The sequence below is a fragment of the Megalops cyprinoides genome, chromosome 5, assembly GCF_013368585.1.
Source record: "Megalops cyprinoides isolate fMegCyp1 chromosome 5, fMegCyp1.pri, whole genome shotgun sequence".
Taxonomy (NCBI): Eukaryota; Metazoa; Chordata; class Actinopteri; order Elopiformes; family Megalopidae; genus Megalops; species Megalops cyprinoides.
The window spans coordinates 5,676,740-5,691,464 of record NC_050587.1 but is presented as its reverse complement, the minus strand read 5'-3'; the positions used below and the strand labels follow the sequence as shown (position 1 = coordinate 5,691,464).

The following is a 14,725-nucleotide window of genomic DNA, read 5'->3' as shown; positions in this document are numbered from 1 at the left end:
GACTCTTAAGTACATACTCAAGGTATGGGGTCAAAATCTTGGCCGAAAACCAATGTTCCAAACTGAAATATGGCTACATGAATTGCAATGAAGGGGGTTCCTCACATTCCTTGATAAAAGCAAGAAATTGAAACATGCATCAAAGTACTAGGGAGATTCATTAAGCCTTTCCTGATTTCATTTATATCATGTTGATTTTACATCCTTCATGCTTTTCCTTCAACGCTCTCCGTTCATATGTTTTTATTTCACCACCTGAAGCTCCTGCTAACCAGGTATGAAAAAATTCTTGGTGAATGCAATTCTCTGAATGAAATCTGAGCAAGATCACATTGTGCAGAAGACAATTGGTTTACATCTTAATAATCTGACAGTAATTTTAAGTACTTGCCTTTTTCCAATACAATTACATATTGACTGTTGGGATCAGAATTATGTGGAAATTGAAAATGGGCACAGGCAGGTTACAAAACAAATTTATTGTTTTAAAACCTGAGTTTGAATTTGCTATTTTCTTTTACACTGTTCAATACAGTATTGCAAACTACTTAATAAAACTCATTACACACTATACAAATTACTCATTACTCATTATACGAACCCTCTCAACTCCCCAGTCCACCGCCACCCCCACCACAAACACAGCATATCGCACACTTAGCACACTGCAACATTGTGTACCGTATTTAAAAAAGACATGAGAAATACACTGATTAATCAACTACTTTGGAAACAATAAACATCATTTTTGGATTGACTGACAGCCCAACAGAAATGTTGTAAAACTTGTTGAGAAACAATATTGTCATTTGACTGAATTGCATCTGCAGTCTTAAATCCTACTTCTTTTTTCAGATTCAGATTCAGTTTCCTTTCCTCCTGAGGGGTAAAGCACTGCCTATCTTTTAGAGGTCAATGTCTTCCTGGAAATCACCCTGTTTCATCATCCAGCAGCTGTTATGGCTACAGAAAACTGGGATGGTTGGGCGTTTGCAGAACACATGAAAATATACAATTAGACTTTCTTAAGTACTGTAAGATTGTCATGTTGGGTTTTTCCTCCAAAATTCAACTATTACATTAGTTAAAGCTAAAGCTAAGTTAAAGTTAAAGCTTCAAGCAGGAATTCTGCATAATTCAAATAACAAATTACGTATCACATATTTTCAAGTTTTTTTTTTTTTGAATGAGTATGTAATTTTATCTTTTAGTTGACGTTATCAGATAAAAAACAGAGTTTAACATCAAACGCAAGTGTTGCTTTCCTAAAGACTGCAGCAGCTGGCCAACCCAAGGCTACATGTGCTAAGGGTTAATGATGAATCTGGGGTTAGAAACATTGGGGCAAGTAACACATACTGAAAACAAGAACCCCATGTTAATTACATTGAATCCTGTGTATTGTCATTTTGGAATCGATATCATAATAACAAACCAACAGCATGTACTTTACCTGGGCAAGTACAGGTAAAATTGCTTTAAATCATGACATAGCATGCTTTTTATATTGAATCAGTGTACATTATTGCAGCAATATTTAAAAATGGTCTAAAATCTCCTTGGCTCTGCTGCACGTGAATCAACACTCTCCCTCCCACTCACTTTTACTATTTGAGACACTGTTTCTGAGAAATGGGAAGCTCTCCTATATGAAAGAGGAACCAGCTGATTGAGCAGAGAGGGAAAATCCTTCTTTTGGACAGGGTTGCACAGTATATATATAGCAGATTCATTCATTCAGTCACAACTTCACCTCTTCAGCCGCCAAGAACCAAGAAGAAGAGAAAACTCACTTGCCAGAGCCATGAGATCAGCTGCTTTCATCCTGCTGGCCTGCCTGCTATCTGTGGATGTCAAATGTAAAAAAAATATATACAGTATATATAAATTTGCTTGATTTCATTACAATACCTTCATTTTCTACACTATCAATACTCCTGAAATAAGAAGTAATCTCCAGCTATGTAAGGGAAGAGAGCAAAGTGGTTGCGAAAATGTGTCTATACTTTATTTCATATTGGTCATGAAATTAATATCTGTGGTTTCTTTGTGAATGAAGGAAAATTACAATTACCTGACCAATGTGTGCAGGATTCACAGTATTAGTACCTGGAGGCATCTAGTAACATGTGGTCATGTGATTTCTCTGCAGGCATGTCCATATCTCCCAGGGGCCGGTGCCAGTGTATGGATGCTGGTGTGCACTTCATTCGACCAAAAGAGATCCAGAAGATTGCGGTCTTCTCTCCCACCTCATCCTGTGAACGCCTGGAGATCATGTAAGTGTCTTGCAGTATTACTCACTGGTGTTTATGTACTCAAATAAACACCATTATAACTGTATTCATAAATCCTGCATATGAACATAGTGCTCTTCCTGTTTTTCTGTTCAGTGTTACCCTGAAGGAAAATGGGGAACAGAGGTGCTTGAACCCAGAATCCCGCTTTGCCAAGAATTTCATCAAGAATGCCCAGAGGAAGAAGAGGTATGGTATATATATTCATACACACTTTTATCAATATTTCAGAATATATTTTTATATTCTGATTTGGATACACTTTGACTGAAGTGAGGTCTTTGAAAACTTGTTTTATGCTGCATAGTTACAATGATATTTGTTCACTGATTTGTTGAGACATGCTCTTATACTGTGATCTGGTTTACTTTTACAGAACAAATTTAAAAACTACATAAACTGGGTTCTTTGCTCATTACTGTGGACACTATTGTTCACAATATTGAATTTGCTCCTGGCAAATGAATTAATGTGTGTTTTTCCTTTGCTGTAAATATTGTTCAGTGCTTCTGATTTCTCCATATGGTAACCAACAACTTTCTGAAAAATATTTCAGGAGCCTGGAGTGAAATATGTGTTGAAGCAGCTGAAGTCTTCCATTAGCTTCCTTTAACCAGTATTCCCGCATCCTCTGAGAGAAGATAAAGACATTGTATCACTGCAACTTGTGCAATTCACATGCATTGGTTAGAGGTCCTGTTAATATGTCAATACTGGAAAATGTAAATAGGTACCAACTAAGTTATTTAATGTACTACTAACTTATAAAGCAAGCTACACTAAGATACATATTTTGTGTAAAATATTTTTTATATAGTTTTGACTGTTTTGGAAAGTCAATGAAAGCCACTTTGTTCACTTTTACTTTCAAATTTGTTTTACAACTTTTTATGTGTTTTTTATGACTATTAATTTATCATGTAAATAATGTTTTATGAATTGTTTTATATCTGGCATGATACACTGTAAATAAAAAACCTGAAATTTACTAAAAGATTCACTCTTTCATTCGTTAATTTATGTGGTTCGTTTAAGAGGAGATCTTCATTCTAAAATACTCACATTATATTATTCATCATTTATTGCATGACTAATTGTTTTATCAAGTGTAAACTGGTTAAATACTATATGTGCATAGGGGGGCAGTCAACTCATTAAGCAAAACTGTTTCATTTTTTGCCCTATATTACCAAAATATTATTAAACTGTTTAATTGGCATTAAAATTGCAGCTATCTTTGCAAACACATGTATATAAAATGCTTATATTTGGACTATAAGCCCCATAATAAGAAAAAGGTTGGAATTGCTAGTTAACTCTAATTAACGCTCTCATTATTTCAATTCAATAAATTGAGATGATAAACTAAAATTCATTTCATTTATTAATAAATGTCCATCATTTTCTTTGAAGATTTTCCATGAGACTTTTGTTTTTTCTGTCTGTGCACATACATCTACTGTTGCCTGTGGACACATCTTCAGTGATGTTCCTGGAATCATCGAGTGTTTCAGGTCTTTCAACATCATACACCCTCCTCCAGGTGACCCAGCCGGGGCTGATCATACCCCAGCTTGAGTCCAGATGGCTAGCTACTTATGACTCCATGACTCTTTTGAGCCACAGCCGTCTTGAAACCCTCTCTGCCGCATCGGTGGTGCTGCGGATAGCTCTCCTCTTCCTCTCTCCCTCGATGCCCAAATAACTGAAGGCTCTGGCAAATCCCCTGCATCCAACCTCCACAGGGAGACACCTCACTCTCCATCCAGCCTAACTAGTCCTGCATACTTAGAGAGCTTCCTTTCAAAGGCATCTTTCAAGCGGGACTTCCCCTGGGACTGTCAGCTCCAGCAGCACAGCTTGCTTGGTGGACTCAGACACAAGAACAATGTCTGGTCGCAGGGTGGTGCCTGCAATATGGTTGGGGAACTTCAGCTACTGTTCGAGGTCCACCAACAGCTGCCAGTCCCTTGCAGAGGTCAGGATGCCTGCAGATGTTCTTTTGGTGGGTTTTGGCTGCTCCCCAGCTCTGACAAAGGCCTGCTTGGAGGGTCGGGACCACTTTGCCCACTCAACTCCTGCACTGATAGCTTCAGCGATGGTCTTCAGGACCTGATCATGCCTCCATTGGTACCGTCCCTCTCCAAGTGCCTTTGTACAGCAGCTGAGGATGTGCTCCAGGGTTCCTCACTTGGAGCACAATGGGCACGCTGGTGACTCTGCTTTGCCCTATGTGTGCGGATTTGATGGGCTTGGAAGCACATCATACACTACCTGGATGCGAAATTGGATGCGGTGTGCCTCAGCTTTCCAAAGCTCAGCCCAGGTCACTTTCCTCTCGCCTGGAAGGACGTTGGGGCCCTGGCAGACTATGACTCCAGAAGTTTAATCTGTTTATGGTGCTTTTTGTTTTCTCCATGATTGCACACTGAAGAGATACCCTCTGGGTTCTGTGACTGTCTTTTATTTTACCATGGAGTGATTTTATCTCATTTTGCTTATACTGTTAATTTGCCATTCTTTATACTTTTCCCTCAACCTTCTGCTTTCACCTATGTTTTTTATTTCACTGAAGCTCCTGATATTCAGGTGTGAAAAGACTCTTGTTGACTGGAAACTCCAAACTCCTTAATAAACTCCTAGATAAATTCCAAGCTCATTACACACTACAAACCCCCTCCAACTGCCCCGAGATCAGCTGCTTTCATCCTGCTGGCCTGCCTGCTATCTGTGGATGTCAAAGGTAAAAAAAATATATACAGTATATATAAATTTGCTTGATTTCATTACAATACCTTCATTTTCTACACTATCAATACTCCTGAAATAAGAAGTAATCTCCAGCTATGTAAGGGAAGAGAGCAAAGTGGTTGCGAAAATGTGTCTATACTTTATTTCATATTGGTCATGAAATTAATATCTGTGGTTTCTTTGTGAATGAAGGAAAATTACAATTACCTGACCAATGTGTGCAGGATTCACAGTATTAGTACCTGGAGGCATCTAGTAACATGTGGTCATGTGATTTCTCTGCAGGCATGTCCATATCTCCCAGGGGCCGGTGCCAGTGTATGGATGCTGGTGTGCACTTCATTCGACCAAAAGAGATCCAGAAGATTGCGGTCTTCTCTCCCACCTCATCCTGTGAACGCCTGGAGATCATGTAAGTGTCTTGCAGTATTACTCACTGGTGTTTATGTACTCAAATAAACACCATTATAACTGTATTCATAAATCCTGCATATGAACATAGTGCTCTTCCTGTTTTTCTGTTCAGTGTTACCCTGAAGGAAAATGGGGAACAGAGGTGCTTGAACCCAGAATCCCGCTTTGCCAAGAATTTCATCAAGAATGCCCAGAGGAAGAAGAGGTATGGTATATATATTCATACACACTTTTATCAATATTTCAGAATATATTTTTATATTCTGATTTGGATACACTTTGACTGAAGTGAGGTCTTTGAAAACTTGTTTTATGCTGCATAGTTACAATGACATTTGTTCACTGATTTGTTGAGACATGCTCTTATACTGTGATCTGGTTTACTTTTACAGAACAAATTTAAAAACTACATAAACTGGGTTCTTTGCTCATTACTGTGGACACTATTGTTCACAATATTGAATTTGCTCCTGGCAAATGAATTAATGTGTGTTTTTCCTTTGCTGTAAATATTGTTCAGTGCTTCTGATTTCTCCATATGGTAACCAACAACTTTCTGAAAAATATTTCAGGAGCCTGGAGTGAAATATGTGTTGAAGCAGCTGAAGTCTTCCATTAGCTTCCTTTAACCAGTATTCCCGCATCCTCTGAGAGAAGATAAAGACATTGTATCACTGCAACTTGTGCAATTCACATGCATTGGTTAGAGGTCCTGTTAATATGTCAATACTGGAAAATGTAAATAGGTACCAACTAAGTTATTTAATGTACTACTAACTTATAAAGCAAGCTACACTAAGATACATATTTTGTGTAAAATATTTTTTATATAGTTTTGACTGTTTTGGAGAGTCAATGAAAGCCACTTTGTTCACTTTTACTTTCAAATTTGTTTTACAACTTTTTATGTGTTTTTTATGACTATTAATTTATCATGTAAATAATGTTTTATGAATTGTTTTATATCTGGCATGATACACTGTAAATAAAAAACCTGAAATTTACTAAAAGATTCACTCTTTCATTCGTTAATTTATGTGGTTCGTTTAAGAGGAGATCTTCATTCTAAAATACTCACATTATATTATTCATCATTTATTGCATGACTAATTGTTTTATCAAGTGTAAACTGGTTAAATACTATATGTGCATAGGGGGGCAGTCAACTCATTAAGCAAAACTGTTTCATTTTTTGCCCTATATTACCAAAATATTATTAAACTGTTTAATTGGCATTAAAATTGCAGCTATCTTTGCAAACACATGTATATAAAATGCTTATATTTGGACTATAAGCCCCATAATAAGAAAAAGGTTGGAATTGCTAGTTAACTCTAATTAACGCTCTCATTATTTCAATTCAATAAATTGAGATGATAAACTAAAATTCATTTCATTTATTAATAAATGTCCATCATTTTCTTTGAAGATTTTCCATGAGACTTTTGTTTTTTCTGTCTGTGCACATACATCTACTGTTGCCTGTGGACACATCTTCAGTGATGTTCCTGGAATCATCGAGTGTTTCAGGTCTTTCAACATCATACACCCTCCTCCAGGTGACCCAGCCGGGGCTGATCATACCCCAGCTTGAGTCCAGATGGCTAGCTACTTATGACTCCATGACTCTTTTGAGCCACAGCCGTCTTGAAACCCTCTCTGCCGCATCGGTGGTGCTGCGGATAGCTCTCCTCTTCCTCTCTCCCTCGATGCCCAAATAAATGAAGGCTCTGGCAAATCCCCTGCATCCAACCTCCACAGGGAGACACCTCACTCTCCATCCAGCCTAACTAGTCCTGCATACTTAGAGAGCTTCCTTTCAAAGGCATCTTTCAAGCAGGACTTCCCCTGGGACTGTCAGCTCCAGCAGCACAGCTTGCTTGGTGGACTCAGACACAAGAACAATGTCTGGTCGCAGGGTGGTGCCTGCAATATGGTTGGGGAACTTCAGCTACTGTTCGAGGTCCACCAACAGCTGCCAGTCCCTTGCAGAGGTCAGGATGCCTGCAGATGTTCTTTTGGTGGGTTTTGGCTGCTCCCCAGCTCTGACAAAGGCCTGCTTGGAGGGTCGGGACCACTTTGCCCACTCAACTCCTGCACTGATAGCTTCAGCGATGGTCTTCAGGACCTGATCATGTCTCCATTGGTACCGTCCCTCTCCAAGTGCCTTTGTACAGGAGCTGAGGATGTGCTCCAGGGTTCCTCACTTGGAGCACAATGGGCACGCTGGTGACTCTGCTTTGCCCTATGTGTGCGGATTTGATGGGCTTGGAAGCACATCATACACTACCTGGATGCGAAATTGGATGCGGTGTGCCTCAGCTTTCCAAAGCTCAGCCCAGGTCACTTTCCTCTCGCCTGGAAGGACGTTGGGGCCCTGGCAGACTATGACTCCAGAAGTTTAATCTGTTTATGGTGCTTTTTGTTTTCTCCATGATTGCACACTGAAGAGATACCCTCTGGGTTCTGTGACTGTCTTTTATTTTACCATGGAGTGATTTTATCTCATTTTGCTTATACTGTTAATTTGCCATTCTTTATACTTTTCCCTCAACCTTCTGCTTTCACCTATGTTTTTTATTTCACTGAAGCTCCTGATATTCAGGTGTGAAAAGACTCTTGTTGACTGGAAACTCCAAACTCCTTAATAAACTCCTAGATAAATTCCAAGCTCATTACACACTACAAACCCCCTCCAACTGCCCCGATCCACCCCCACCCCCACCCCCAGCCCCAGCCAACACCAACACAGTGTGTTCCTCATTTAGCACACTGCCGCATTGTGTAACTCATTTAAAAAAACACGATAAATACACTGATTAATCAACTACTAAAGAAACAATAAACATCATTTTTGGATTGACTGACAGCCCAACAGAAATGGTGTAAAACTTGTTGAGAAACAATCTTGTGATCTGAATGAATTGCATCCGCAGTCTTAAATCCTACTTCTTTTTTCAGATTCAGATTCAGTTTCTTTTCCTCCTGAGGGGTAAAGCACTTCCTATCTTTTAGAGGTCAATATCTTCCTGGAAATCACCCTGTTTCATCATCCAGCAGCTGTTATGGCTACAGAAAACTGGGATGGTTGGGTGTTTGCAGAACACATGAAAATATACAATTAGACTTTCATAAGTACTGTAAGGTTTTTCAGAGTTCTCATTGTATTGTAAGGTTGTCATGATGGATTTTTTCCTCCAAGGTTTAACTATTACATTAGTGAAAGCTTATCTGAAAATTCTGCATAATTCAAAGACCCTTATAATTTATACAATTTATATAATGTAGAAAGCAACCATACCAATTTTTTTCTTTATCTGTCTTGTTTTGCCATATATTTTATTGATTTTAATAGCATAGCTTTGTACTGTACCCATGTACCCATGTTTGCATAAGATGATGTTGATATTTGACCTGAATTCTGTACAATACATACTACATGATAAAATTAAAGTAGATATCATATTTTCCCAACAGAAAAACAGATTCACACATAGTTGAAGTTTTTTTGTAATTTTTTATTTAATTTAATTTTATTTTTTACTTCAGGTTCTGGGATAAAAGGCATAATTTAACATCAAACACAAATGTTACCTTCCTAAAAACTCTAGCATCTGGCCAAATCAAGGCTACACATTCTATAGGTTAACGGGAAGTCTGGGGTTATAAGTATTGAGGCAAGTAACATTTAGTTATTTACCTTCAATCCTGACTATTTTCATTTTGGAATCAATATCATAATAACAAAACACTTGCATGTTCCTTAACTAAATAGTTAGGCCTACATGTAAAAATGCTTTAAATCATGCCACAGGGACTCAGTCTACATTACTGCAGCAATATTTAACAATTTTCTAAAATCTCCTTGACTCTGCTGCATGTGAATGAAATAACACTCTCCTTCCCACTCACTTTTACTATCTGAGACAATGTTTCTTAGAAATGGGAAGCTCTCCTATATGAAAAAGGAACCAGCAGAGTGACCAGACAGGGAAAATCCTTCTTTTGGAGAGTGTTGCATCATGGGATACAGTCCGCAGAGTATATTTACAGCAGAATCCTTCATTCAGTCACAGCTTCACCTCTTCAGTCGCCAAGAACTAAGAAGAAGAGAAAACTCACCTGCCAGAGCCATGAGATCAGCTGCTTTCATCCTGCTGGCCTGCCTGTTGACTGTTGATGTCAAAGGTAAAAAAAAATATATACAGTATATTTAAATTTGCTTGATTTCATTACAATACCTTCATTTTCTACACTATCAATACTCCTGAAATAAGAAGTAATCTCCTGTTATGTAAGGGAAGAGAGCAGAGTGGTTGCAAAAATGTGTCTATACTTTATTTCATATTGGTCATGAAATTAATATCTGTGGTTTCTTTGTGAAAGAAGGAAAACTACAATTACCTGACCAATGTGTGCAGGATTCACAGTTTTAGTACCTGGAAGCATCTAGTAACATGTGATCATGTGATTTCTCTGCAGGCATGTCCATATCTCCCAGGGGCCGGTGCCAGTGTATGGATGCTGGTGTGCACTTCATTCGACCAAAAGAGATCCAGAAGATTGCGGTCTTCTCTCCCACCTCATCCTGCGAACGCTTGGAGATCATGTGAGTGTCTTGCAGTATTACTTAATGATGTTTATGTACTCACATAAACACCATTATAACTGTATTCATAAATCCTGCATATGAACATAGTGCTCTTCCTGTTTGTCTGTTCAGTGTTACCCTGAGGGAAAGTGGGGAACAGAGGTGCTTGAACCCAGAATCTCGCTTTGCCAAGAATTTCATCAAGAATGCCCAGAGGAAGAAGAGGTATGGTATATATATTCATACACTCTTTTATCAATATTTCAGAACATATTTTTATATTCTGATTTGGATACACTTTGACTGAAGTGAGGTCTTTGAAAACTTGTTTTTTGCTGCATAGTTACAATGATATTTGTTCACTGATTTGATGAGACATGCTCTTATACTGTGATCTGGTTTACTTTTACAGAACAAATTTAAAAACTACATAAACTGGGTTCTTTGCTCATTACTGTGGACACTATTGTTCACAATATTGAATTTGCTCCTGGCAAATGAATTAATGTGTGTTTTTCCTTTGCTGTAAATATTGTTCAGTGCTTCTGATTTCTCCATATGGTAACCAACAACTTTCTGAAAAATATTTCAGGAGCCTGGAGTGAAATATGTGTTGAAGCAGCTGAAGTCTTCCATTAGCTTCCTTTAACCAGTATTCCCGCATCCTCTGAGAGAAGATAAAGACATTGTATCACTGCAACTTGTGCAATTCACATGCATTGGTTAGAGGTCCTGTTAATATGTCAATACTGGAAAATGTAAATAGGTACCAACTAAGTTATTTAATGTACTACTAACTTATAAAGCAAGCTACACTAAGATACATATTTTGTGTAAAATATTTTTTATATAGTTTTGACTGTTTTGGAGAGTCAATGAAAGCCACTTTGTTCACTTTTACTTTCAAATTTGTTTTACAACTTTTTATGTGTTTTTTATGACTATTAATTTATCATGTAAATAATGTTTTATGAATTGTTTTATATCTGGCATGATACACTGTAAATAAAAAACCTGAAATTTACTAAAAGATTCACTCTTTCATTCGTTAATTTATGTGGTTCGTTTAAGAGGAGATCTTCATTCTAAAATACTCACATTATATTATTCATCATTTATTGCATGACTAATTGTTTTATCAAGTGTAAACTGGTTAAATACTATATGTGCATAGGGGGGCAGTCAACTCATTAAGCAAAACTGTTTCATTTTTTGCCCTATATTACCAAAATATTATTAAACCGTTTTATTCGCATTCAAATTGCAGCTATCTTTGCAAACACATGTATATAAAATGCTTATATCTGAAGACTATAAGCCCCATAATAAGAAAAAGGTTGGAGTTGCTAGTTAACTCTAATTAACACTCTCATTATTTCAATTCAATAAATTGAGATGATAAACTAAAATTCATTTCATTTATTAATAAATGCCCATCATTTTCTTTGAAGATTTTCCATGAGACTTTTGTTTTTTCTGTCTGTGCACATACATCTACTGTTGCCTCTGGACACATCTTCAGTGATGTTCCTGGAATCATCGGGTGTTTCAGGTCTTTCAACATCATACACCGTCCTCCAGGTGACCCAGCCAGGGCTGATCATACCCCAGCTTGAGTCCAGATGGCTAGCTACTTAGGACTCCATGGTTCTCCTCTTTTGAGCCACAGCCGTCTTGAAACCCTCTCTGCCGCATCGGTGGTGCTGCGGATAGCTCTCCTCTTCCTCTCTCCCTCGATGCCCAAATAAATGAAGGCTCTGGCAAATCCCCTGCATCCAACCTCCACAGGGAGACACCTCACTCTCCATCCAGCCTAACTAGTCCTGCATACTTAGAGAGCTTCCTTTCAAAGGCATCTTTCAAGCAGGACTTCCCCTGGGACTGTCAGCTCCAGCAGCACAGCTTGCTTGGTGGACTCAGACACAAGAACAATGTCTGGTCGCAGGGTGGTGCCTGCAATATGGTTGGGGAACTTCAGCTACTGTTCGAGGTCCACCAACAGCTGCCAGTCCCTTGCAGAGGTCAGGATGCCTGCAGATGTTCTTTTGGTGGGTTTTGGCTGCTCCCCAGCTCTGACAAAGGCCTGCTTGGAGGGTCGGGACCGCTTTGCCCACTCAACTCCTGCACTGATAGCTTCAGCAATGGTCTTCAGGACCTGATCATGCCTCCATTGGTACCGTCCCCCACCCCCAGCCAACACCAACACAGTGTGTTCCTCATTTAGCACACTGGCGCATTGTGTAACTCATTTAAAAAGACATGATAAATACACTGATTAATCAACTACTAAAGAAACAATAAACATCATTTTTGGATTGACTGACAGCCCAACAGACATGGTGTAAACCTGTTGAGAAACAATCTTGTGATCTGAATGAATTGCATCTGCAGTCTTAAATCCTACTTCTTTTTTCAGATTCAGATTCAGTTTCCTTTCCTCCTGAGGGGTAAAGCACTGCCTATCTTTTAGAGGTCAATGTCTTCCTGGAAATCACCCTGTTTCATCATCCAGCAGCTGTTATGGCTACAGAAAACTGGGATGGTTGGGTGTTTGCAGAACACATGAAAATATACAATTAGACTTTCATAAGTACTGTAAGGTTTTTCAGAGTTCTCATTGTATTGTAAGGTTGTCATAATGGATTTTTTCCTCCAAGGTTTAACTATTACATTAGTGAAAGCTTATCTGAGAATTCTGCATAATTCAAAGACCCTTACAATTTATACAATTTATATAATGTAGAAAGCAACCATACCAATTTTTTTCTTTATCTGTCTTGTTTTGCCATATATTTTATTGATTTTAATAGCATAGCTTTGTACTGTACCCATGTACCCATGTTTGCATAAGATGATGTTGATATTTGACCTGAGTTCTGTACAATACATACTACATGATAAAATTAAAGTAGATATCATATTTTCCCAATAGAAAAACAGATTCACACATAGTTGAAGTTTTTTTGTAATTGTTATTTTAATTTAATTTTATTTTTTACTTCAGGTTCTGGGATAAAAGGCATAATTTAACATCAAACACAAATGTTACCTTCCTAAAAACTCTAGCAGCTGGCCAAATCAAGGCTACACATTCTATAGGTTAACGGGAAGTCTGGGGTTATAAGTATTGAGGCAAGTAACATTTAGTTATTTACCTTCAATCCTGACTACTTTCATTTTGGAATCAATATCATAATAACAAAACACTTGCATGTTCCTTAACTGAATAGCTAGGCCTACATGTAAAAATGCTTTAAATCATGCCACAGGGACTCAGTCTACATTACTGCAGCAATATTTAACAATTTTCTAAAATCTCCTTGACTCTGCTGCATGTGAATGAAATAACATTCTCCCTCCCACTCACTTTTACTATCTGAGACAATGTTTCTTAGAAATGGGAAGCTCTCCTATATGAAAAAGGAACCAGCTGATTGAGCAGAGAAGGAAAATCCCTGTTTTGGACAGTGTTGCATCATGGGATACAGTCTGCATAGTATATATACAGCAGATTCATTCATTCAGTCACAACTTCACTTCTTCAGCCGCCAAGAATCAAGAAGAAGAGAAAACTCACCTGCCAGAGCCATGAGATCAGCTGCTTTCATCCTGCTGGCCTGCCTGCTGTCTGTGGATGTCAAAGGTATTACAATTTGAAAATCTGAACAAGGTCTATATCTACAAGGTCATATTGAATGATGGGTGCCTTTTATAATGAAAGATATTTGCAACAATTAATATATCTGCAGGACTAACAGTATTGTATACAAATATTGTAACATGTGATTGTTTTATTTTCTCCCCATCAGGCATGGCCATTTCTCCCAGGGGTCGGTGTCAGTGCACAGATGCTGGTGTCAACTTCATTCGACCAAAAGAGATTGAGAAGATTGAGGTTTATTCTCCCAGCTCCTCGTGTGAACGCATGGAAATCATGTAAGGACTTTACAGAGCTACTGTAATCTACTGACACAATACCACACCCAGAAGAAAATCACTTATAACTGTGTTCATTGACATGCATTTGCAGTTGTAAACTACTGATATGATAGTATGCCCAGAACAACTTAAAGCTGTGTTCATTGACAAGAACTCTAGGAACTGAGGGCTCTTTCTCTCTTTGTTCAGTGTTACCCTGAAGGAAAATGCAGAACAGAGGTGCTTGAATCCAGAGTCCAAATTTGCTCAGAATTTCATCAAGAATGCACAGAAGAAAAACAGGTGAGGTATATATTCATATTTTACATTCAGCTTTTTACTCAGACTTTAAATTATTGTTCTGTGTTTTTGATTTCCTAATTAGGTAACTAACAACTGCATGAATCATATTTCAGGAGCCTGGAGTGAAATGTGTCCTGAAGCAGCAACTCTCATTTGCAAAAACATTTACCCAGTCCTCTAAGAAGATACTGATGTTGAATCATTCAAGCTTGTTGTATATTAATGAGAAATGTGATTAAACTGATACATGTTAATATTGGAAAATGCACATTAACTTAATTATTGAATAGATTACCAAATGACAAAGCAAGTTAAACTAAGCCATACATTTTGTGTAAAATATATATTTTTAGACTTTTTGTACCTTTTTTTCAGAACTAAAACAAGCATTTGGTTTTGAGAGTCAGTGAAAGCTATTTAGTTATCTCTTTTGCTATTATGAGGAGGAGGT

At 38.0% G+C, this 14,725-nt stretch overlaps 1 protein-coding gene across 1 annotated transcript; it reads left to right on the top strand.

Moving 5' to 3' along the window:
- Positions 1–9,595: 9,595 nt before the first annotated feature.
- Positions 9,596–14,443, top strand: LOC118777605 (C-X-C motif chemokine 9-like). The gene is made up of 7 exons (XM_036528702.1): positions 9,596–9,669; positions 9,964–10,071; positions 10,186–10,278; positions 13,599–13,696; positions 13,863–13,989; positions 14,182–14,274; positions 14,388–14,443. The coding sequence occupies exons 1-7, from the start codon at positions 9,596–9,598 to the stop codon at positions 14,398–14,400; spliced, it is 606 nt and encodes a 201-aa protein (XP_036384595.1). The 3' UTR covers positions 14,401–14,443.
- Positions 14,444–14,725: the final 282 nt, after the last annotated feature.

What these genes read in the sequence shown, in the direction of transcription:
- LOC118777605 (XM_036528702.1), top strand. Translation starts at nt 9,596, where the DNA reads ATGAGATCAGCTGCTTTCATCCTGCTGGCCTGCCTGTTGACTGTTGAT. An exon ending in GCTGTCTGTGGATGTCAAAG is followed by an intron (nt 13,697 to 13,862) that starts GTATTACAATTT and finishes TCTCCCCATCAG; the next exon opens with GCATGGCCATTTCTCCCAGG. An exon ending in TGTGAACGCATGGAAATCAT is followed by an intron (nt 13,990 to 14,181) that starts GTAAGGACTTTA and finishes CTCTTTGTTCAG; the next exon opens with TGTTACCCTGAAGGAAAATG.